The sequence below is a fragment of the Protopterus annectens genome, chromosome 9.part0, assembly GCF_019279795.1.
Source record: "Protopterus annectens isolate FY-2018-M chromosome 9.part0, PAN1.0, whole genome shotgun sequence".
NCBI lineage: Eukaryota > Metazoa > Chordata > Ceratodontiformes > Protopteridae > Protopterus > Protopterus annectens.
The window spans coordinates 1,476,383,701-1,476,410,489 of record NC_056743.1 but is presented as its reverse complement, the minus strand read 5'-3'; the positions used below and the strand labels follow the sequence as shown (position 1 = coordinate 1,476,410,489).

The following is a 26,789-nucleotide window of genomic DNA, read 5'->3' as shown; positions in this document are numbered from 1 at the left end:
AAGAGAAAGTATTTTAGGTAAAAAACAGCAAAAAATAAGTAGTCGCTTTTCTCAGTTCTCTGTTGCTAGGACCACTCTGCAGGACCACGAGGAGCTGTCTATGGCAGCACAAGATTTATTACAATGGACACCAGAAGCAGAATCAGCTTTCTGCAAACTGAAATAATTGATAGCATCCTCATTAGTTTTAGGATTACCAAACTATCATAAACGTTTTTTCCAAACTGTAGATTGTAAGCAAGGTTACATGACATCAGTGTTAACACAGCAACATGGGGATAAGCAACACCCCATAGCTTATTATTCATCACAGCTGGACCCAGTGGTGCGATCCCTGCTCCACTGTGTACAAGCAGTAGTTGCAGCTGCAATGGCAGTACAGGCTTCGGCCTCAGTAGTGTTGTTTCACTCTCTCACATTGAGAGTGCCTCATGCAGTCGCAATTATTTTACTGCATGAAAAAGTAGCATATCTTTCTCCTGCAAGACATCTTTCCTGTATGACTTTACTCTTGAGCCAACCTCATATGACAATTGAATGATGTACAACTTTAAATCCATCTATCTTGCTCCCGACCCCTGCAGATGGCACACCACACAGCTGCCTGCAGGAGATTGAGCAAAAGACACTGCCTAGAAAAGCTCTAATGGATTTTCCCTTGGATGATGCCGAGGTGACATATTACGTGGACGGCTCATGCAGAAGGTGTCCTACAGGACAGAACCTAGTGGGGTATGCAGTAGTTTCTGATACTGAGATTTTAGAAGCAAAGTCTTTACCACACAACTTATCTGCACAAGCAGCAGAACTGATTGCCTTGACAAGGGCATGTACCTTGGCAAAGGGTAAATGTGTGAACATTTTTACTGACAGCCAGTACGCTTTTTCTACTGTACATGCTTTTGCACAACAGTGGAAAAATAGAGGAATGATAACATCTACTGGTAAACCGATTAATCATGCGCAATTTATTTTAGATTTGTTAGAATCCATTCAGTTACCTCAGAAAGTAGCTATTTGTAAATGTATAGCTCATACCAAGCAACAGGATAGGATTTCAAAAGGTAATGCGAGAGCTGATACAGCTGCAAAGCAGGCAGCTTCAGCTTCTGAAGTATTTCTTTTGAGTGAGGAATTTACAACCTACTGACATTTTAGATTTAGATTTAGAAATGTTGAAAACAATGCAAACACTTACTATGAAAATAGAAAAACAGAAATGGATAAAAAGAGGAGCAATTCTTGAGAAAGGGCTGTACATCTCCAAAGAAGGAAAACCAATTTTGCTGTCTAACTTGTTTAGATATGCAGCTTTGTTGAGCCATGGGCAGTGCCATGTCTCAACAGGGGGGATGGTACAGTTAGTGAACCGAGTGTTCACTGCATATGGATTTACAAACTACACAAAAAATTTTTGTGCAGCATGCCATGTTTATAACAAGCATCATGCACAAGGGGCATTGAAGCCTAAGCAAGGGAGTTTCCCAACACCACCCTTTCCATACTATCTGTATGGATTTCATAGAACTAAACAAATGTGAAAATAAGAAATATTGTCTTGTCATTATAGATATGTTTTCCAAATGGGTGGAAGCTTTTCCGACCAAAAATCCAGATGCAGCTACTGTTGCAAAAGTCCTTGTTAAAGAAATTATTCCTAGATTTGGCATACCGGAAAAGATCTACAGTGACAATTGCACACACTTTGTAAATCAAACTATACAACAGTTGAGCCGATATTTCGGAATTTCCTTAAAGAACCATTGTGCATACCACCCCAATCCACAGGATTAGTAGAGAGGCATAATGGGGTTTTGAAAAACAAACTTAGGAAATTGATTAGTGAGACACAAAAGAACTGGGTGCACTGCCTGCCTCTGGCACTGTTGAGCATGAGAACTGTTCCAAATGTAAAGGGGTTAACTCCTTTTGAAATACTGTTTGGGAGGGCATATTATATACCTCAGTGGAAACCTCTCATGCCTGCAGACCAGGAGGCCGACAGTTCACTTGCAGAATACATGAGACGACTTTTAAGTAATAAACAACTTTTGCAGTTAAATTCTGTTTCAGATAAAGAACAAACCAGACCATTGGAAGCAGCAGTAGTCCCAGACACGTGGGTCTGGGTGAAAGTTATCAAGAAGAAGAATTGGACCACACCGAAGTGGAAAGGGCCATACCAAATGCTACTGTCAACACCCACTGCAGTCAAGATCACACAGCAAGCATCCTGGAATCATCTGACACACTGTAAATTGGTTAAAAACTTTGAACTGGACAAAAAAACTTGTTACTGTTACACAAGAACAAAATGACTAGATACGGAACAAATAGAAATGTTGAACAACCTCAGAAGTACTACATGATCATTCTGTTGGCCATACTGATAACATTAATCTTTTTGTTGTGGCCTTTCCTTTTTCCAGCCACATGAGCTGAACTGAATAAACGAGATTCATTACTTATAGACTGGCATCTGAACTTTAACACTTACCAAGCAATTAAATATGTGTATGCTGAAACTTTTAATGTTTCAAATTGCTGGATCTGCACAGCTATACCAACAGCATACGGGGGATTATTAATGACTGCTGTCCCCCTAGGGGTCAATGAGACCTGGGAAAATTTGATTTTCAATACTACAACTGTGAAATCACAAGACAAAATAGCATTGTACCTGCCTGTTATACAAAAGGGAATTGTATGTTTTTACAAAAATGATACGGTACAGGTGGGTTGGAGCAATTGTAATGTGACTGTTCCATACAAATGTTATATCAAAGCTAATAATGCAGGTTATGTTTGTGATACAAACTATGACTCTTATTTTGAACTAATGCACAAAACGGTTGATGAAGTACAACATAATCCTGTTCTTTTTAAACAACTATCTATCATTGATAAGAAAATGTTTCATGCAGGGCAAGTATATATTAATACTAAAGTAGAGAATTGTTATTTTGTGTGTGAGAAAAAGGCATACAAATGGTTACCTGAGAATTGGTCCAGCAGTTGTTTTTTGGGTTACCTGGTTCTGGCCATACGACACACTGCAGTTTTGCCTCAGGGAAGCATTCAAAATGTCAGAGAGGTCACCAAAAAACCTGGAAATCCAATCAAGAGACCTAAGAATCCAATGGGACAAATCGAAGCAGGCTGGAGAAACCATAACTCTGTGAAAAATAAAGATAAACTGACACACATGGACTTGAGTGACACTTATATTGTGGGCAGGTATAGCCCCTGCATATGGCGCAGTGAAATCAATTTGGGAGCTGAGAAAACTGTCCAAACTTCTCGAAGTAATGAGCAATGCAACTTTTTCTGCTCTCGAATTAGTGACTGATGAACTGAACGCTATGAGAACTGTGGTGCTTCAAAACCGCATGGCTCTCGACTTCACCCTAGCAGCGAAAGGTGGTACGTGTGCTTTAATAAAAGAGGAGTGCTGTTCATATATTCCTGACAACCAGCATGAGATAAACGACCATCTTGAGGTGATTCAGCAAGTGTCGGCCATGACCAAACCAGGCCCAAACCCACTGATGGATTTTTTCCAGAATTTGTTTGGGGGTGAGGTAGCATCCTAATGAACATCCTGATTGCCATTTGTGTGGGATTACTCCTATTAGGAGTGTGTGTTTGTTGTGGTATTCCCTGCATGAAAAGATTAATCAAAGATTTTATAGACATGTCAGTTTCTGAGACTTTGCATCAAAGTACTGAAATTGAAGAACTGTTGAAAAATGAAACACTTTCATAAGTTTAAACTGAATGACTCTCTTAACTGCAAATTCTGAACAGAAAGAGGTTAGGAGAAGAAGCAACTGTTTATGCTTTTGAAAATAGAATAAAAAGTATTAACAGGGGGGAAATGTTAGAAAAATATGTACTAATGTATATGTTTAGTGCTTATTAGAAGCTAAAAGGGTTAACACATTTCATTCTATTTTATGTACAGCTTAATTCTGTATGAAATTATAAGATGCTTTTTCAAACTGCAGTATGCTTTCTGAAATTGCAAGATGCTCTCTGACCTAGTATTTGCTAGCACAGCAAAATTCATGTTTATGCCTTTTGGAAATTTACTGAGAAGCAGGTGATTATCTGCTAGGTCAGGAAAATGAATGAATAGTGAATGAATAGAACAATACTGTTTTCTATAATGTGATTGAATTTGAACAATCAGCTCTGTTCGTGTTATGAGAACATGCACAGTGGTGGAAAAGAAAAGATACATCAAACAAAGACTGCTTGAAGAAATGAACTATAACCTGTACTTGCTTTGTGCTCAAATTAGCCATAGTACCTTGAATGGTAACATTGCATAGTGAGAAGTTGTATTTGACGGGTGGTCATCAAGGCCACGTTGTTTTTCTTAGGAAGTTTTTTTTGTAAACTTGATGTGCCAGCAGAAAATCATGGACAAACAGCTGCTATGAAATAATATTGAAAGAACTTGTGATTTATTATGTCAGCTTGGTAGGCAATGTCTTGTAAGAAATGTATAAGAATAGCTTCACTTCCTGATTCTAGTTAGACAAACTCTGTATTAGCACGTTTTTGTCTCCTTGCTGCAAGATTAAAGTGCCTTAACCTGAACCTGCCGTGTGTTGATCATTTTGAAGTTGTTTTCCTTTGACAACTTTTCTAGTCTGTATGCCTTCAAATCTCTTTGCAGAAGGGTGAATTAACCAGGGACTTAGTTGTTTGGCAGTTGTTTGCTATTTAATCTGCACCTGAGAGCTGCTTTTGCTGTGCTTTTACATTATCAGATTCCAGGTTCAGACGTCTTGTAGCAGAAGGTGTTCGCCTGGTCTGTCTGAGTTGAGAAGCACTGCAGGAAGCTCAAAGTGTGGTTATTTACTGGCTAGAAGCAAAGGAGTCACTTTTCAAGCCTTTTTTATCTGCATGGAGCTGCCCATCAGGCCATGATAGTTAGCAGTGCCCTGTATAAAAGCAAACGCCTAGACAGTAACATTTACCTATAAAGTTAGGATGAGATCTGAAACCTGTTAAACAGTGCAGCATTGTGTAGAAATAAGCTTAGAGTACCTAGCTTGTGCATCAGATAGCACTACCATATCCTAGCATTATATAATATTATGCCCTTGACCCCAGAAAATACCCTAGGAGACCCCTGAAAACCCAATACTTAATCCTACACCTACTGTATGTCCTGTATTAAATTAGGTGAGAGAGAAGTGGAAGCTTAGCTTTTGGGATAGCCTGGCAGAGATAATGAATTTGATGGAGCTCCAGAATTTATTTGGGTTACCACATTTTATAGTTTGAAGGTTTCTAATTTACTTGGCTTTGGCTTCATTTGTTTGCATGCCAGTAGATTTTTTTAGTTCCCCGGTAACATCATTTTATGGTATTTTGCAGATCTTTTTACATTTCATCCACACCCTGTGTTAATTTTCATCATTAATCTTTGGTTAGGAGTAATCTGTGGTGCATGGGAAGCATTTAGTGTACTGTTAGAAATATGTACAAGCTTGTCTTGTATAGTTGTATGCAAGCTGTAGAGGAAGACAGAGTGGTGGTAGGGTATATGCAGTCATAAACCTGAGAGCTGTCTGCTAACTCAAGTCCTATCCATAGCAGAATGTCAAACTTATTTGGAAAGGAGAATGTTGTTTTGAATCAGAGTGTGGGGGGCTATGTTTTGAAAGACCAGTAGGTATGAATAGGGTTGTAATCTCTAAGGTCATTTGGTAAGACTTGTAGCTTTGGTAATTTGTTTGGAACATTTGTGATGAGCACATCTATGGCAAATTTGTGTTAAATATGGTGCCATCATTTACTAATTGAGTAAGACTAAATGTGTTAATTCGTCATGAGAGTAGGGAAGTCATGGAAGATTATCAGTCCAGCTTTACATCCCCACACAATGAATTTATTTTGGTGGGATTATGTTCAGAATTTGCAGCAACCTAGGACTGTTTGGATGAGTGTCCAGTTATGAATGGGATCAGATGTGTTATTACTTTCAGGTTGGATAAAGTAAACCACGAAACAGCGTATGTAAACTTGAAAATAATAAAAATGCCACACCAAAAGCCTCAGCCAAATGTTTATTCACGACAGTTTTAGCGCTTTCATTCCAAAACACAGGAACTTCATCAGAAACTGTAACAGAGTAACTTCCGTCTTCTGATCTTGGTGTACTAATACATACTAAACATAGTCAAGAAGGGATATACTAAAATCATAGGCTGCATTATTAAGTCTTTTAAATCAAGGAAGGCTGAACTAATGATGACAATATATATTGCTTTGATTAAGCCAAATATTGCTTGTGGTATCCACTTATGTTCAGATCTTGTTATATGAGGAGAGGTTAAGTTGAATCTGTTCTCTCTAAATTACAGACAATGTAGATGAGACCTAATTCTATTCTGTAAAGCAATTAGAGATCTTTTCCTGTGGGAATGTTTGGGGCTACCTAAAAGTGAAAAGTTAAGACATTTTAGATTATTACAAACTTCCTGTAAAAGCAATATAACCATTAATTGGCTTTCAGAAATGGTTGCTATTGAAGGACCTCCCTTCCATATTCACTAAGAGGCAATGAAAAATTGTAATCTTTTAACACTACCCTGGATGAGTTTTTCTAGTTCTGCCCATTTCAAGTTTAATGTAGGCAGAAAGGGTCTACATTATAATCAACAAAAAAATAAATAAAAAACAAAAAAGCTATTATAAAAACAACAAAAATGGTTTAAAGACTCAGAAAAATATTTTAGTAACCTTGTGACACATTAACCTAAGCATTCAGAAGAGTTTAACCAAAAAGGGTCTATATGCCTATGAGTGAATACCTTAGTGGTGTAATGCATTGTTTCATATTATATTGCATTGTACTCTAGATGAGGCATACTAGTACTGTGACAAATCTGAGACATGAATCTGTTGTTTATTACAAATTAACAAAATAAATCATTGGTGTGCTTAACAGCCTTGGCCTGTATTTTCCACAAGTCAGACTTGCATGAGGCATTGTTCTAGCGAAAGCCACCTCCAAACTGTCAGAATTAAAATATCTTAGATTTAAACCACTAATCTTCTTTGGTCTGCTTGAGCCAAACAATTTATTCACATTAATCTAAAGATTACTCTACAAGCTCAGGTTGCTGTTATCATTTGATCCAACCCTCACTTTAGTCCTTTGTGCTCAAAAAAAGTTATCAGTAAAGGCCTGCTTCTTCCAAAATCCTGGGCACTCACAAAATGGGATAAGTGAGCTGACCAAAGGAAAGCCAGCATTGCTGACCTTTGTATAATCTAAGCCAGGAAATTCAAAGTTTTGTGTTGCTAAAATCAAACAATGAATCGGATGGGTGACAGGGATGTGAGTTTAAATGTGCCCAGATCGGTAACATGTAGCTTACTTTAATGTGAGGACCAAGACAGAGTTATTGCTGTAGTGTCACAGACTGAATGTGAAGGAAATGGAGAGCAATATCACACAAAAGTGTATGCTGTGACCTACATGGCATATGCCTGGTTACCTCCATGTATGGAACCACTTACAGTCAGTATATATTCTACCAGTCATGTTATGAGTACCTGCAGAAATTATTCTTATGAGAACCATATTACAGATGTGTGGCATGCACAGTATAACAATAAATGGTGAAGTAATGGTGTAATTTTAGAAGGACTAACTCTGTCCCCTTCTTTCCCCAATGCCCATGCTATTGTAAATATTTTAGGGTTGTGTGTCCTGTGTGTCATATATAGGCTCTCTCTTTTAAGCAGTAATCTATGACTGTGTATGGCTAATGCAGGGTTTACTCATGACGTGGGTGGTTTGATCACAAGGGCAAAGATTGAGTCATCAAATAAATAAGCCATCTGTGGGTAAACCAGCATTATCCACACATAGGGGTAGATTATTATTGGAAAGGTGGCAATATGCTCTAGAAAGGAGAGGAATGAAGGTCAGCAGGACTAAGACAGAATATGTGTGTGCGAATGAGAGGGAGGATAGAGGAATGATGAGGATGCAGAGAGTAGAGTTGGTGAAAGTGGATGAGTTTAAACACTTGGGATCAAGAGTTCCGAGTAATGGTGAATGTGGAAGAGAGGTGAAGAAGAGAGTACAGGCAGGGTGGAGTGGGTGGAGAAGAGTGTCAGGAGTGATTTGTGATAGACTGGTACCAGTAAGATTGAAAGGGAAGGTATACAAGAGGGTAGTGAGACCAGCTATATTGTATGGGTTGGAGACAGTGGCATTGACAAAAAGGCAGGAGTCAGAGCTTGACGTGGCAGAGTTGAAGATGTTAAGATTTGCACTGGGTGTGACGAGGATGGACAGGATTAGGAATAAGTATTAGAGGGTCAGCCCAGGTTGGAAGGTTTGGAGACAAAGCCAGAGAGGCAAGATTATGTTGGTTTGGACATTTGCTGAGGAGGGATGCTGGGTATATTGGTAAAAAGATGCTAAGGATGAAGCTGCCAGGTAACAGGAAAAGAAGAAGGCCTAAGATAAGGTTTATGGATGTGATAAGACATGCAGGTGGTTGGTGTGACAGAGCAAGATGCAGAGGACAGGAAGAAATGGAAACAGATGATCTGTTGTGGCGACCCCTAACGGGAGCAACCGAAACAAGAAGAAGAAGAAGAAGAAGAAGAAGAAGAAGAAGAAGAAGAAGAAGAAGAGTAGATTATTGATATTATACAGTGCCATTATAATAAAAAATGATTAATTGCTTGCCTTTTTTTGCCATTATATCTGTAAACTTCTTCTTTTAGTTCTTAGTTTCTACTGTCTTCCATGTTTGGAGACAGCTTCCTAATACATTGTGCATAAACAAGACACGTATCAACATTTGCACCATATATTAGTTTAAGTACACAGCCTGATACACAGGAAAGGTAAAAAAAAGCACAGAATTGCTTTTCAGCACACAGAAACCTCTAATGATCTTACAGTGCTTTAGGTCATTGAAAGTTTCTATACATCAGAGAACATTTCTGCTGTCTAAATGTCTGCAGCAGATAGACTTATTCCTGGGGTAATGCTGGATTTACACTGGAAAGATGATTGTTGTACCAAGTTAGCATGCATGTTTTAATATGAATTAACTTGCACTGTGTAATGTGTGGTTTATTATATCACTGCACAGTGTTTACCTACACTATATGGTATGTATTTGTTTCCCCCTCTATAGTCAGTTAGTTGGAGGTTTAATATAATGTTTTTGAAAAAATAACCATTATGTTTATCTTGGTGTGCAATTACACATTTGGATTGAGGTTGTTATGGTTTCTTTTTCCACTTCCTGAGCACCAAAAAGAACACAGTAGGATGTATGGTATATTGTATTTTGTAGATGGGGGTCTCTGCTCTGTAAAGACTACAATAAGATACTGCAGCCATAAACCCTTAGAAATGTCTGACTGCTATAAAATATCTGGCCACAGAAACAATATCTGTCTGTAACTAATTTCATTCAAAATATGCATTCCTGCACCATTGATCTGACTATTGAACACATATTTTCAAAACTGATAAAATATGTATTGCTCTTTTCTGCTTAATGCAGTGTGTTCAATGACTCAGGAGCTGTCATGTGGTCAGGGACTGTTAAACTTTCATGGAGGCCTTGTCACCATTGCTGGTTCTTGGTAGAAAGAATACTCCCCAGATTGATGACTTACAGGTTTACACTGGCAAAGCAAAATACTGTATTATGGACTCTCACCTTGTTCTACACCTTAACAATACTATAATCATTCTTCAAACCATGTGAAATAAAATACATGACCTAGTATCCAGGAGTATTAACTTAGTATTGTAGTGCAAGAACACTGAACTATGTAGCTTTCTACAGTGGGCTGACACTTGTACCACAGACAGCTAAATGCTAAATGCTTTAGGAAAGAACTGAACGTTGAGGAGTCCCTTGAAAATAATCACTTTGCTTATGTTGGCCTAACAGTATTACATATATACATACATACAAATATTTCAAGCATGGGCATTAATGCCATTCTAACTTGTTGATGTATCAAAACAGTTATTCCCATAAGTGTCCAGGCTGTTCTTAAACATATCTAAACTAGTGCTTGCTGTAATGTAATTTGGTAGTCTATTCCATGCATCAGCTGATGTCTCAGAGAACCAATTAGTACACTTACGATTCCTATAGAATCTTCTACATAGGTTGTCTGATGATTCTCTACTACTTTTTGATAACCCTAAACATTCCCAGAGGTAGTTGTCCTTAAATGCCCTATATACCCAAATAAGGTCACCTCTTTAGTGTCTATATGAGATACTGTACAAGTTCAGATATTTTAGTCTTTCATAATAACTTAAATTTTCACATCCATTGATGCCCTTGATATATTTACACTGTACACTTTCCAGTTTACTCATGCATGTTTTCTTATAAGCTTAATCAATGTCCAAAAACAATGTCACGGTAGGTTAACCAACGCATAGCTCCAAAAGCTAAAATCCAACAATATAAAAAAGTAGGTTGGACCACAGTCGATACGATAAAAACACAAAGGTACTTAATAAAATATGATTCAAAATATGTGACAAAACAAAATAATGGCCTTAAATAAATGAAACGGTTAGCGCTTTCACATCAAGTAAAGATGTTTCTTTAGACCATACAGCTTGATACAATGTAATCACTTAACAAGACAATTCAAAACAAATAACCAATAACATGCCATTTACGTAAACACCTAGATCTTAGAATGTGTTTTAAAGACACAGTATCATTTATGCCAAATCCTTTATCTGATTGTAGCATATTATACCATGATCCCCCCAAAACGTGCACGCTGATTGGCCAGCGTGCCCGTTGTAAATCGAGTTATACTAATGGAAAAAGGTCCGGTCGCCCGGACTTTTTCCATTAGTATAACTCTACTCATCGCTATGTTAAATGGGTTTAACATAGCGAGACAGCTTTAAAATAAGCAACGGAGATCTCAGTTGCTTGTCTCATGTTAAACCCATTTAACATAGCGAAGTGTTTAAAAACGGAGAAAGCAAGATCTCCGTTGCTTTAGTCTCGTTATGTTAAATGAGTTTAACAGCGAGACAGTTTTAAAATAAGCAACGGAGATGTCCGCTTATTAAAACTGTCTCGCCATGTTAAACTCATTAACTATAACTCTTGACACTAAAAAAGCAACGGAGATCTTGCTTTCTCCGCCCACAACTCTGATGTACCGCGCGCGAGCAGTACATCAGAACTGCCGGATGCCAGACATCTGCGGAAGGGCAAACAGGCATTATACTATGCCATTATTTAAGAAAAGGAATGGTTTCTTTTCTTAAATAATGTCATGGTATAATTCTGGGTGGGTAATGCTAAACCACGGTTGACCCAGGCGGGTTATTGCTATAATGATCCATTTAACTTCTTTTGTTTTTGTCCTATTTATAATATCTCCTGACCGTTTGTCCATATGTACAAATTATGTGAAAAATAAATGTAGAACAATTAACATTCAGGTAGGTACTTGCGTATTATCGCAACCAGATTTTGCGTTGTCTTTTAACTTTGTTGATTTCTACTGAAATAGCATCACTGAAGTGTAGTATGGAAGGGTACACTGTCAGAAAGTTTGCCGGGATATCAGTGGTGGTTTTAAAAAATGTTAAGACTTATAATTTTTAAGATTTGTAGGAAGCATCCTTCAAAGACATCAACCCTTGATTTCTGTGATCGCAGTGGTTACGTGTGTATGTCTGTTAGTTCTGAAAGGACTGTGGAAGTTAAGCGGATGATTGCGCACAAGTGAAGTTTAAACAGCAGATTAGCTGCTTGCTATTATTTTCTGTAGTGTTTTTGTAGTCTTAGAGTAGGTTTACCATTGAATCGGCTGTGAAAAGAATAGTAAAGGTTTTGAAAACAGATCTCTTTCCTTCACGGACTGGCAGTATGTCAAAGGAATGCCTTGTAAGTGGAATGGAACTTGCTTAAACTGACACGAGATGCTGGTGGTAAAGGGGAAGCATATTTTTCAAACCTTACTTTTCTGACTTCAGTTTTTTCAGCCGTTTCAATGATAAACCTTCGTAAAACTACTAAAACATTACAGAAGACGTGTCTAACCTTCATAACACTGTACTGCTACTACTTGACCTAAACAGAAGCAACCAGCATTGCCGCAAAACTCTGGTTGCGATAATACGCAAGTACCGACATTCACATTAACTTGCTTGGCTAAAGCGTTAGACTGACATTCCTACGCATCTCATTTATTTTCTCCCATATTCTTTCCCTTAAAGATCTATTAATTTTGTTGACATAATAGGCAGGGCAATTTTTGAACCTTGCCAAATTAAATAAGATTCCTACTAGTACAGTCTGCATATAAAGAAAACTTATATTCTTTATTGGTAGTAGGATATCTAAAAACATTTCCGTTCTCAATACAAGAGCAGACTGAACATGATCTACAACTAAAAGTCCCTTCCCTACAAGAATTAACTCTGATAATATTGTTACTTTCATAGCAAAGCATACATTGCAGTGTTTTATCATTCTTAAAACTGAAAAATGGTTGACTAACTACCACTTATTTTATCCTTTCATCCAAAGTCAAAATATGCCAATTTCTCTTCATAATATCACAAATATCGGCTATATCAGAAGAAAAAGTGAAACATAGTTTGGCGCTGTTATAAGTTGACACACTGCAGGAATTATTAGTAGACAGTTGCACATTATCAGATCTATCTGAACAATAAGAGTGCCCCCTGCTGTATCTATCTACCACCTCAAAATTCAAAGTGTTCACATAGTGTCTAGTTTTCTATTTTCTAGCTACTAATTCCTCCTTAAAGGACGTTAATGTGTTTGGTTATGAAGGGTCAAGCTATAAGGATGTCTAGATTAACCACTGACAATAGGACGTTTAACAACATGTTAACATCTATTCTAGTAACTTTCAAAGTTTAGAACAGGAAGTTAGGGATATGTTATCAATGGACAGCAGACAGAAACAAATCTTTTACTCTGAGTCTGTCATTTGCTGGTTAGTACTAGCAGATTTTCCTGCCCAGCCTGACACCCACCCTTAACAATGTTAGCAAGGGATGCTTAACATTTATTAAGGTCAGGTCTCTCATCTCTCTAGTGCTTAACTGATTTGTCTTTCTTCTAAAATCGGAGCCTAATCAATGCTCTCCATGCACTACAAAATTTTTATACAATCTATAGTTCTACAACTCATTAACCAATTGACTGATGTAATTAGAAACCATGTACCAAGGTCCTTAAATGAATCTATAATTTCAATCACTGTGTGCCTTATTAAGTATTTACCTTTCAATTTATGTCTCCCAACTCTTGTATGCTTAGTTTTTGAGGTATTGGTACCTTTGGGTGTCAGGCACAGAACATTTTTTGCCTTGCAAGATGGTAACTGATTGCAAAATATGTTGTCATATTTTTGAACTGACAAGTTTGACTTGAGATTTTCAGAATTATTTGTGGCATCAGATCCAGCTACCCAAGCAATCAAAGATTACATACATAACATTAATACAGCTTCCCACAGGTGATGAATTATTATCATACTGATAAAGTACAGTTATGTAAGTAGAACTTACCATAACTGTAGCTGTCTAAATGATCACTTTTGCAGTAGCATTATCTATATGGGACAATACAGCCAGCCAGCTTCCAAAGCTTCAGGGTACCTTCCATACACTCAAACTGTCAAGCAGCTTGGGATAAGCTGACTAAAAGACAAGTTTGGATGTGAAGCCCTTCAGAGCTTTCCTGTCAGCAGAGAGAGGGAGGCGGAGTCCTGAAAGGACAGTGCTAGGAAAAGCAAAAAACATAAATGTCCACGTCATGGCAGAAACAACACACCAAAAAAACAAGCGGGTAGATGGAGTGGCTACTGCAACAGTGATCATTTTAACATCTACTGTTATTGTAAGTTCAACTTACAGAACTGTACTATGTTCATCATACTGATCACTGCTGCAGTAGCCTAAGCTATATGGGTAAATTATCACAGCTAATTACATTTGGGAGGAGGAAGGTGAAGAGTCTAACAGTCTCTGGAGAATGGTCCTAACAAAGCATGAGATGGACCTGGAGGAGGGATCAAGCTTATAGTGCTTTTAAAAGAATCCAACCCTTTCCAAAAAACTATAGATGAAGCCAAGGCCCTTGTAGAGTGGGCCGTGATCCTGCCTAGAAAAGTTTTGCTATTGTGAGAATAACAAAAGGTAATAGCCTTAGACAACCATTGTTTTGACACAGGTTACCTCTTCTTGTTACCTTCACAAGAAAAAAACAATTGACCCAAAGATCTGAAAGGTTTAGTTCTGTCAAGATAGTACCTTAGTTGTCTGCAGACATCCAAGCTATGGAGCAACCTTTCTCCCTCATTTTTAGGATCAAGAAGGAAAATGAAGAAATGGATAGTTTGGCTTAAAGTAAACTTGGATGTTACTTTAGGGAAAAAAGAGGGATTAGTTCTCAAAGAAACCATGTTCCTATGGAAAATGAGACATGGTTGACTCAGCATAAGAGCTTGTAACTCAGATACCCTTCTTGCAGAGGTCAGAGCAATCAGAAAAAAAATGTTTTCCATGTTAAGAACCTCAAGTCAGCCAGATTAGCTGGTTCAAATGGTGCAAATGTTAGCTTCTTTAACACAAATTTAAGATCCCAAGGAGTTACCACCAGTTTTCTTGGAGGCCCATTATGCAAAACCCCATTTAAGCACATTTTGACACAAGACACATATTTGACACAAGACTGCATTGAAAGAGAAGGTCCCACGGGCAGACATGCTGAAATGGCCAATAAATGAATGTTGACAGAGGAATAGGATATTAAAACACACATATACTGTAAAAACAGAGAACAACTAGTCCTGAATAGGTGCTGGTTATGTTGCTGGCACCAGCTAGAAAACCTTTTCCATTTGCTAATATATAATTTTCTAGCATCAGGCTTTCCTGCCTCCATTACTTCCTGCTGCACAACCTCAGTAAACAAGTGCCTAAAAGGAATTAAGACCCTATTATCCAGGCAGTCAATTGAAGATGATTGATATTGGGCTGTGTCAAACACCCCTGTTCTTGTATGAGTAGATCCAGTCTTTAAGGAAGCCTGTGGCAATTGCCCCTGGTCAATCCCAAAAGAAGGGAGAAACACAGTTGCCTGGTCAGAAGAGAGTGACCACAATGATCTTGGGGGATTGTCTGAATCTTCAAAAGTACCCTGAATATTAGAGGAAGTGGTGGAAAAGCATACAGAAACATCTTGTCCAAGAAAAGAAAAGGCATCTGTCTTTAAGGCCTTCTTACATGGAGTCCTAGAACAGAATTTTGCCAGCTGATTGTTAAGAGAAGAGGCAAAGAGGTATAGCCGAGGAGCTCCCAACAGATGGATCAATTCTGGGAAGATCCCCTGATCTAGTGTCAATTTCTGAGGGTCTGCCCAGATCCTGCTCAGCTTGTCTGCCACGCAATTTTGCTCTGAAGGAATGTAGTATGCCTGTAGGTTAAGACTGTGTTGTGAAGCTATATCCCAAGCTAACATGGCTATTCTACAGAGGGAGTAGGACCTAGATGCCCCTTGCTTATTGATGTACCACTTGACTGGACTTGAAGAGGTCCCGGAGACCAAAGATAGTTCAGAGAGTTGATTGCCTTGAGATCAGGGCAAGCATCTCTTTGATATTTGTTTGCTTGTGTCTGCCCTTGGTGTCTCATACCTCCTGCACTTTTATCCCTGCTGAGACTGCTCCTCAAACAAAGTCCGAAGCATCTGTGATGACTGACTTCTTTGGAGCAGGGAGGGAGAATGGAAGACCAAGGTTTAATGATATCTGTTGTCTCTCCCAAAGGAGTTCTGTTCTGACAAATCCCAGTACTGGGATTTGAAAAGATAAAGGGTGTTTATGCTGGAACCAAGGAGATTTAGGTACCACTATATCTTTGTCATGTGGAGTCTTGACAGGGGTGTCATGAGAATCATAGATGCCATGAGAGCCAAAATCCTGATGTATTCCCTATTGCCATAGTGACTGAAGCCTGAGTGGAAAACCTTAGAAATAGATCTAAACAAAGATCTGTTTTTCCTGGTGAAGAAATGCTCTTTGAACTGAGGTGTCTAGTTGACATCCCTGGAACACATACCTGTGTGAAGGAGTCAAGAAAGTCTTTTCAATGATCTCTTAGAATCTCAGCTTATGCAAGAGATCTCTCACCCAAGAGAAAGATTCATGATGCTTTGAAAAATACTCTGCAAAGCTATGTAAGTCATCTAAATATGGAAAAATGTGGATACCCTGTAGCCTTCAATGAGCTATAACTCAAGCTAGGTACTTTGTGAGCACAATTGGTGCAGTGGATAGTCCAGAGGGTAAAACAGGGAACTGATAATGTGATACAGATGCACAAAACCTTAAGAAACATTTGAAGTTTGGATAAATAGGAATGTGATGATAAGTATCTTTTAAGTCTAGTTTACCAGAAAACTTGACAGAGGAAGAGGAGGCAACAGATTGTGAAGTGACATCATTTTGAATTTGGGCTCCATCACCAACAGGTTTAGGAAAGAGAGATCCAGAACTGGTGTACAAGTATTTTCTTTCTTTCTTTGGCACTAGGGATATCCTTGAATAAAAACCCTTCCCACCCTGGAAGGAGAAACTGATTCTATAACTTCTTGTTACAGCATGTGATGAAGAACAGGTGAAAACCAAGAGTCTGATCTGGAGAATGAGGAATGACTTCCTAAAGGAGGAATTTCCTTCCACTGCCATCTGTACCCTTGAATGATTTTCAGAACCCATTTGTCTGTAACAAACATTTTGCAGATTTTCTGGGAAAAAAGGGGGGGGGTTGGGTGAGAGGGAGTCACAAGATCTGTTGAACAGTCATTCACATGCCGAACTGTCCTTGATTTTGAGAGGTTTGAGAATTCTTTTTGGGACCCTTTTGACATTTCTTCTTAAATGTCTGTTTACCTAAATTTTATTGAGAATGTTTATTCTGTTTCTTGTCAGAACTGGATGAGGAGATAGCAAATCCCTTAGACAATTTGGAAAAGGAGGGCTGAAAAATCTTAGAGATTCCCTGGATTAGCTTGCCCCTTTCATTACATTTTTGATCACCTCTGCAGCACAAAACACTAAAATCTGTATCCAAGGGGAAAAAATAAAATTTCATTTTAACATCATCAGAGATGTCCCGAGAATGCAGCAATGTAAACCTCCTCAAAGTAGTACCTGTGACCGTAGCCCTGGAAAAAGTATCAACAGAGCTATACACACACACACTGCAAACAATGAGTAGTGACCTGTGCAAGAGAAGAAACTAAGTTATTTGAAGTAGATGTTTTTCTCACAAGAAGAAACTGCAGATAAGAAATTCCTAAAATATTCACAATTTGTTAGAACACACTTTAACATATATGCCTGACAATTCAAAATTCTGAAAATGAAAATTGTAGAAGTATACACTTTTTTCCCATACCTATGAATAATTTTTCCCACCCTTATCAGAAAAAGTAGGATTGGAATTAACTAAGCACTTAGCAGCAGTGAAATCAACTAAAACTATGGCTGCTGGATCAGGTTTGGGAAAAGTGTATAAAAATATAAAAGAGTGAGGAACTTTATACATCCTATCTGCCTTTTTAGAGGCAGCTGGCTGACTATCGGGAAAACTGTAGGCATTAAGACACTCACCCTGTACAGCAGACAGAACAGGAGGAATGGGTGTAAGTTCTGGAAAATCCTTCTGTAACAACTCATAGTATTTCTGAGTTACTGAGAAATCTCAGTGTTCTCCCACTGAAATCACTGGTACATTCTATGACTAGCCTGAGAGAAAGAGAAATCTCCACAGGGAGAATTAGAAACTGAGCTTTCATCTAAATCTGAGGATAAAACTTTGTATTTGTCCTTTCATCTTCCTGTTCAGATTCAGAGTCTTGAATCTCTCAAGGAAAAGAGGTATCCCTCTTTCTTTTACCAGAAACTACTTTACAAGAAGTATCAATAGCATGAATTAAACCCTTAGCTAGACCCAGAAAACTACTCTTATCCAAAGAAATTTGAGGAGGATTAGATATATGCTTGGTTTTCTGTTTCTTTTGACATGAAACATGGGTTCAATCATGTTGCTAATGACAGCAGCTTCTTCCCAGGGATGGGCACAGCATTCTGGCACAAACGGAAAACCCTCCCTGTTCCCTTTACCGGGATCAACAAGAGTGGCTCTCCCTTCCTCACTGAGGGGACCCCCAACAGCCACAGAGAACGTGGCTAACCATTATCCATAGTGGTTCTGGGGTTGAGTTGTCTGAAGTACAGCAAATGGCCACAGCAGAGTCACCTACCTACAGCTCAGACAAATTGCTAGCCTGCTGTGATGGGACTGGTAGTCTCTTCCATGATCAAGCAAAAATGGTGCCTCTTTCCCAGGGAAGATAAGGAATAATTGCCAGTAAATCCTACCAATTCACAAAAGTTACTTTTTGGACTGAAAAAAAGCCCAGTAAAAAGCAGTTTAAAACACTGTGCCACCCCCATAAAAAGGAAAATAAACACACTTTCTTGACAGAAAAGATGTTTTTAGTTACTTTACACAACTTTTAATCTAATAGAGAAAACAAGTGGTCTGTTTAAGTATGTTACAGTCTTGAGACAGTTAATTAAAACACAACACTCCTAGCTTTAAAATAACTTTCCTGAAGAGTAAAGTAATACAAAAACATCAGCAAAAATTTAAAAAAAAAAGAAAGAACTTATCTGTCCAGCGAAGGAAAGCAAAAGCTGACTATCGATCCTCGAAAGCCTCAGAAGAATATATACTTCAGCAGCAGTAAAGATCTGAAGGGTGTCACACTCAAATTTTCTTTTAGTCAGCTCAGCTTAAGTTGCTTGACAGTTTGGGCATGTGGAGAGTACCCAGAAGCTTCGGAAAGTGGTAGGCTGTTATATCCTTGGTAGGATATAATCCGAACAGCTAAGGCTACTGTAGTAATGATCAATATGATGAGCACCAAAATATTTTAGTGTGATCATCTTGAATTCAGAATACTACTGAGTGCCTCCACTTTTCATTTATAAGCAGTTGTCCACATTGTCCATCTAAGACATTTATCACTGCTGCTGGAGCAATAACTAATGGTAAAAGAACATGCACTTCAGTGGGAACATTGGGAAAATGCAGTCTTCAAAAGCTCATGCACATCTTTTAATGGACCTTGGCAATCCAGTGGCTTCTGAAATGTCAGTTACCATGAAGAAGGTAATGTAGAGAGATTCTGGTGCAATTGTTATCCTTAAACCTTTCTAGCTATTTCAGATTTCAAGATTTTATTTGAGGCAGTATGTATTTAAGAAGAAAACAAAACCAACCAGCTTGTGTACTGCTCAATCATCCATACCAAAAATTACAACTCAAAGCATGATGCAGCTATTTTCTGTAAGTGCTTTCAAATCCAAATACAACCATGTCATTTTTATTTTTTTGTCTGGCACTACAAATGCATTATCCCTTTAATTCCTTACCAGGGAAATGATTAATATACCATTGTTGATTTATCACTGCTTATTGAATTCATGCTTAATTTTCAATCAATACAAAAAGTTGAATTGTTGTAGAATTTAATGTAGGGATATATCACAATCCTGAATAATGCGTCAAACAATAGAAAATGAAACTAGAAATGTCTTTTTTTTGATTATTGCAAGGCTGAAGGAAAAGGACATTTAAAAAGACTAAATATGAAGTATTATGTTCAGATATTGCACTTGTCAATACTTACAGTATTGGAGGGGTAGCATTGCTTAATTCAATGTTTTAGTGCAATTATGAACCTGGTGGTGGCAATGTGAGTTTTATGTCATACTCCACAGTCTTTTCTCCAGCTTTTCTCTATTTTTAATCAAGGAGGTCCAGTGTCTTTGATATCTCTTTGAGAGGTGCAGGATGTGATGGGTTACCCGCTCTTCCTAGATTCAACATTTGATAGCAGGCAACAACCAACCACTGTTTCTAACCTTAACTCACACACTGTTTGTAATCTGCACTATAATCAGATGACTGCATCTGCTCTTTTTGGAGATATTTTCAGTCTGACAGTGTGGATTATAATCCCATGTGAATTTGCTTCCCAATTTACTGTCTCCCATAACAAGCTATATTCTGAGTTTTGTACAGGTACAGGACCCTGCTCTGCAAAATATTATGGGATGTTAAACATTCTTGTCTCCCAATCTTAGAAATATTCCAGATACTCTAGTGCCTTTTAATCACTGACTTTGCTATTAAAGCGCTATTAAAGTGCTACTGTAGTTGCTCAACAGATAATATTCCTGCCTTTAAAGCTGAAAAATCAGAAGACCGTGTGTTCTATTCCCACAGTAGTCCTTGCTTTCATTTCTCCTTTATTGATACTGCAGTGCAGCATAACAGGATGCTACACTCCTGGGTTTGCCATCATTCAGATGGCAAACCAATGCCCCATATGCAAGAGGTGACAGAAACCCAGATTAATGTAAAAGATCCCATGGCACTTATCAAAATGAGCCAGGAAAAGTTTGTGGTACCCTGGTCAAATATTTCTTAGTGAATATCACCTTGAGTCATCCCTAAAGAGAAGCCACTGGTTTAGTGGGACTAACCCAGCCAAAAAGGTAAATAAATAAAAAAAATAAATTGATTACTTTTTACATTACTTGTTTACCCTGGAAGGAATTTATTTTTCTATTTAAATCTGCTTATTATCTGCTCCACTTGCAAGCATTCAGAATTGCATTTATCCCGTGCTTTATTACTTCCTCATCTTTATCTAATGGTCATTCTTGTTCAGTTAAATGTATTACTTTTTCAGTTAGCCAGCTAAATCTTTCATGCTTTCCATTTCCTTTTCTACTTCCTTTTTCATTTATATCTTCCCCTCTCTCGGCATTTCAGATCTCAGAACTTTACATTGTTAAAAAACAAGTCACCATGCACCCATTTTGAAAGAAATGAATTCTCTGAACTATGATGTACGCTTCAAGACATTTTAGAATATAAAGTTCAGTGAACTATCAACAACAACAGAAAAAAAGTCTATGGCTAAAAACTGGGTTATCTGCAGTGATGTATCTTGTAATTTTGATAAATAAGTAAGAAACTTACATTGTTTGTAATGACTTATGGGGATATGATTGCATTGCCTTATTAAAAATGCACATTTTTTTCACAGAAACTGGCATGACGGTGAGCCTAATGATCTAAGCAACGAAGACTGTGGAGTGATGATGACCTCACGCATGTGGAATGATCTTTCTTGCCAAACAGTAAAACACTTCGTCTGTGAAAAAGGTAATACATTTGCATATTCCCTATCTTTTTAACTCCTGCACATATGGACTATAAATTTTATAGTTCGTGGATTTCATAGTGATTACATAGATGGACTTGTCTTCATATACCATAGATTTCATAGTAACTTTAAACAATAGATTTCATTGTAAAAGTATGTTTATCCTGCTTATATCATTAAAATTTCAGATGTTTAGATAATAATCACAGCAGCTACCATGCCTTCAGCTACTGCATGTTTATGATAGTTGGGTATGGATATATCACAGCTAGTTGATATAAGATTACTTGATTGTTGCTTTGATGAATATGTATTTAGAAACATGATATTGTTAAAAAGTAGTATATTTGGCAGAAAAGTGATGTATTATTTCTGGAGGGAGCTATTTTCCCCTTCTAATTTGAAATAATCTTAATTAAAATCACTTCTTGTAAAAAAGAGTTTATTTATTTATTACCATTTGTTAACCAGTTTGGCCCAAATGCTCTTTCTTTGTTTTTTTGTGTGAATTATTTCACCTGGGCAGTAACTGCAAATGATCAGTTGTATCACTCCTGTAATTAAATGTAAAATAAAAAATAAAAATAAAATGAATAAGACCCTCTACAACAACAGGGACTATGTCCCGGATTCTGCAAGCCTTGCACGGTGTGCAGGATTAGTGCAGGAGCTCCAGCAGGCAATATGTCTGCCGTGCGATCCAGGAATAGCCTGTAGGGGCGTGCACGAGTGCTCCTGCACTAGTCCTGCACGGACTCAGCCCCTGCATGCAAATTACCCCATTTTCAGGAGAAATCCATGCAAATGAGGTGAATTTGCAATCCAGGAAGCTGGAAACCAGCCATGCAGGACTAGTGTAATCTGCAGAAATGTACTCCACCAGTAATGGAGTACATTTCTGCAAATTCCAAAACAGAGCCATGACAGCTCCAGATAAAGGGTGGATATCATTTAAAAAGCATGCCAATGACCAAGTATAAGGCAATTGGCATGGAAAACAGTTGAAAGAAAATCAACTTTTATTTATTTTTAGCCGATCTCGGCTGTTTAAGCGTAGGGCAGCAGCGTGCAAATGGGATCAGGGGGAAAATAAACCCAAAATAAGCATTCTAACTAAAATCACTATTCTGCCATTATAGTCAATGGCAAGCAGAAGACAACAAAGCCAGTGAATACTGGTTGCTAAGGAGGGAGGCTCAGTGCTAGACATGTAACTATGCATTAGCAGGCAGTCCTATGGAAATGAGGGGAATGATAGTGAATCCCAGATTTCCACTGCATGCTAGTCAGCTCCCAACAGTGTAAGAGCAGGAATAGCTTGGTGCAAGCCTAGGAGTTAGCTGACATCATAGGTGTATGTGGCAGGCATACTGTAAGTGGATTGGAGCCCTGTGGCACAGCTTTGCTCCTATCTTAGCACAGCTAAGCAAGGGGGTATGTCTGAGAGCTGCCTAGCACTCTTTACATTGCTCAAGTGGGTGTGCGCTCCGCACACCAGGTTTTAAAGGAAAAAAAAAAGTAAACCAGGAATTAGCAGCTCTGTGCACATTTGAGCACTCTGTTTGAGCGTTTCACCCCCAGGCTTAAACAGGAAGGCAATGGGAAGGGAAAACAGCAGTAGGAGGGTAATCAGGGAGAACTAGCATAGCTGGCAGGTGAAATGTATCAGAATCAGCCAATTACACACGCAGCAGACCAGCCCAGCCCAGAACACTACTATAAACTATGCAAACACCTTTCCCTCTGTTTTTTACCATACTCTACACCACCGGTGTATACAAGCAGGGAACTTTTAACAAATAAAACAACACAATGATAGGGGCTGCAATAGCTATCATACAACAACATGTGGAAGAGGCTGAGGGTGGTGAGGATGTGAATGCTGCCGACCAACCCACAGTGAGGAGAAGGAAAAGAGTATACAGACCTAGGGTAACCTACCAGGGGCTACATGAGCTGGAGATAGTGGAGCACTATAGGGTGGACAGGGACCTCTTACAGCAAATTGTTGAACTGTGCCGGCCATGCCTTGCACACAGAACTAACAGAGGGGAACCCATCCTAGTGGATCCCAAGGTATATGTAGGCCTAAGAATACTAGCTACAGGTACCTTCCACAGGCCAACTGGGGATATGATGGGGATCTCACAGGCATCAGCATCCAGGGTACTCCACCAGTTCCTGGATGCCATGTCAGCACATGCAGGTGAGCACGTATATTTCCCCAACACCCGTGAGGCATTGGCCAGCAATATGCAACTGTTCCACCAAATAGCAGAATACCCTGAGGTAGTGGGTGCTATAGACTGCATGCACATATGCATCAAAGCACCACCTGGTGAGCGGGGTAGGGTCTACATCAACTGCAAGGGCTTCTCCTCCATCAACTGCCAGGTCATGTGTGATGGATGCGTGTGCTGGCTGCCCTGGAAGCTATCACGATTACCACATCTGGCATCTGACGCAGCTGTACCACAGATTTGCCAATGGGGATATCACTTATGGTCACCTAGTGGGGGATGCTAGTTACACACTAGAGCCATGGCTGATGACACCTATCAGAAATACACACGCACCCGAACAAGAACTCCATAATGAGGCACAAGCACAAACCAGAATTATAATAGAACATGTGTTTGGGATGCTCAAGCCATGGTTCTAGTGCCTGGACACATCCAGTGGAGCCTTGCAGTACACACCTGCTACATGTACCCAAATTGTCATCATATGTACCATGCTACACAATATGATCCTACGAAAACAACTGCAGCAGGAACAGCATAGGACAGGGCCACAGAGCCCCCCCTCCATTGCCAAGGCCTGCACAGGCACGGATTGACTTGGAGGAAGAACAACCTGAGCCTGCCCCAGTATGCCCTGGCCTTGACAAAGAGGCAATGCATAGCACATACACTGACACAGGAGGGACCCAGGGAATGACACCTCTTTCTGACTCGCACATACAGTAAAAGGGATCCCAAACATGACACTGCCTGTGCTTAACCATGTGTATGGAGTGTACTATGTGCATCTGACATAGGCAGCCCTGCAGCATCACCCTCAATACTGGGACACCCACAAGGTAAGTCACTCAACCTACCAATTGCCGAATGGAGTAGAATGTGTTGTTACCTGCATCTATGGTATGGATGTGAGCATGCAAGGGAATCGGGTAGCTTAATGGTATGTCAGCAGATAGTAGACACCTACAGTGGCACCATGAGATCTGTAACAAATACTGGTGTCACCACAGTAGCCAGTACTACCCAGGGCGACAAAACCCACTGCAGGAAATGTGCTGGGCCACATGTGTGTCCATGTGACTCACACATGCCAGTCAGGGAGGTTCACATACCCAACAACAGTCTCAGCCAGCAGGACAGGTCTAGACAAACACAACCAAAGGCTGTGCTATGGCCTCTGAATGATGTCTATGGGTAACCCCCCAGGCCTACACAGACAGACTACAGCAGGTCAGGCAGTGGTATGTTAATTCTGAAGGGTAGGAAGTCAGAATCTAATATGTAGGTCAATCAAAGCTAAGACCTGTAGTACCCTGATATGCTTCTAGTCAGTATGATAGGTTAGAATATAGAATGAAATGGAATATCCGACATACCAGTACAGTCATAGCAAATGTGTACAAGTGTCAGGTGTGCCCCCATCTTATGTAGAAATGTTGAAACAGTCAGGTGTGCTCCTTCCCCCAATCCAGCAATGTAGTAACAGTCAGGTGTGCCCCCTCCCAACCACTATGTAGAAATGTAGAAACAGACAGGTGCACCCCCTCCCCCAATCCTGGATAGACATGTAGTAACAGTCAGGTGTGCCCCCCTCCTTCAATCCTGAGTAGGAGTGTAGACAAAGGCAGGTGTGCTCCCCCCACCCCAACCTAGACATGTAATATCAGTCAGGTGTGCCCCTCCCCAAACCTACGTAGGAATGTACTAATGGTCTGGTGTGCCCTCCCAATCCGATGTACATACGTCATAATGGTCAGGTGTGCCCCCCCCCCACAATCCTATGTAGAAATGTGGTAACATGTATGTGTAGGTATAATACCAGTGGAGCACAGATGCCCAGAGGTGGCCAAGGTAGCAGGAATTAGCAGCTCTGTGCACATTTGAGCACTCTGTTTGAGCGTTTCACCCCCAGGCTTAAACAGGAAGGCAATGGGAAGGGAAAACAGCAGTAGTGAGGGTAATCAGGAGAACTAGCATAGCTGGCAGGTGAAATGTATCAGAATCAGCCAATTACACACGAAAGCAGACCAGCCCAGCCCAGAACACTACTATAAACTATGCCATAAACACCTTTCCTCTGTTTTTATCATACTCTACACCACCGGGTGTATACAAGCTAGGAACTTTTTAACAAATAAAACAACACAATGATAGGGCTGCAATAGCTATCATACAACAACATATGTGGAAGAGGGGCTGAGGGTGGTGAGGATGTGAAATGCCGCCGCACTCAATTAACTTCCCACAGTGAGGAGAAGGAAAAGAGTATACAGACCTAGGTAACCTACCAGGGGCTACATGAGCTGGAGATAGTGGAGCACTATAGGGTGGACAAGGGACCTCTTACAGCAAATTGTTGAACTGTACATGACCATGCCTTGCACACAGAACTAACAGAGGGGGAACTCCATCCTAGTGGGATCCCCAAGGTATATGTAGGCCTAAGAATACTAGCTACAGGTACCTTCCACAGGCCAACTGGGGATATGATGGGATCTCACAGGCATCAGCATCCAGGGTACTCCCACCAGTTCCTGGATGCCATGTCAGCACATGCAGGTGAGCACGTGATATTTCCCCTCAACACCCGTGTGAGGCATTGGCCAGCAATATGCAACTGTTCCACCAAATAGCAGAATACCCTGAGGTAGTGGGTGCTATAGATCGTAATGCACATATGCATCAAAGCACCACCTGGTGAGCGGGGTAGGGTCTACATCAACTGCAAGTGGCTTCCTCCTCCATCAACTGCTGGTGGTCATGTGTGATGGATGCTGTGCTGGCTGCCCTGGAAGCTATCACGATTACTTCATACATCTGGCATCTGGACGAGCTGTACCATTGGTGATTTGCCAATGGGGATATCACTTATGGTCACCTAGTGGGGGATGCTAGTTACAACACTCAGAGCCATGGCCGATGACACCTATCAGAAATACACACGCGCACTAACAAGAACTCCATAATGAGGCACAAGCACAAACCAGAATTATAATAGAACATGTGTTTGGGATGCTCAAGCCATGGTTCTAGTGCCTGGACACATCCAGTGAGCCTTGCAGCATACACACCTGCTACATGTACCCAAATTGTCATCATATGTACCATGCTACACAATATGATCCTACTAAAACAACTGCAGCAGGAACAGCATAGGACAGGGCCACAGAGCCCCTCCATTGCCAAGGCCCGCACAGCCTGC

The 26,789-nt window shown here is 39.7% G+C and overlaps 1 protein-coding gene across 1 annotated transcript in view; it reads left to right on the top strand.

Moving 5' to 3' along the window:
* LOC122812125 (adhesion G protein-coupled receptor E1-like) overlaps positions 1–26,789 on the top strand; it is a gene marked incomplete in the record, with an annotated part of 2,110,064 nt that overhangs the window by 127,807 nt on the left and 1,955,468 nt on the right. Inside the window, 1 exon segment of the mRNA XM_044084415.1 lies at positions 21,225–21,343. Coding sequence (XP_043940350.1) covers positions 21,225–21,343 — 119 coding nt within the window.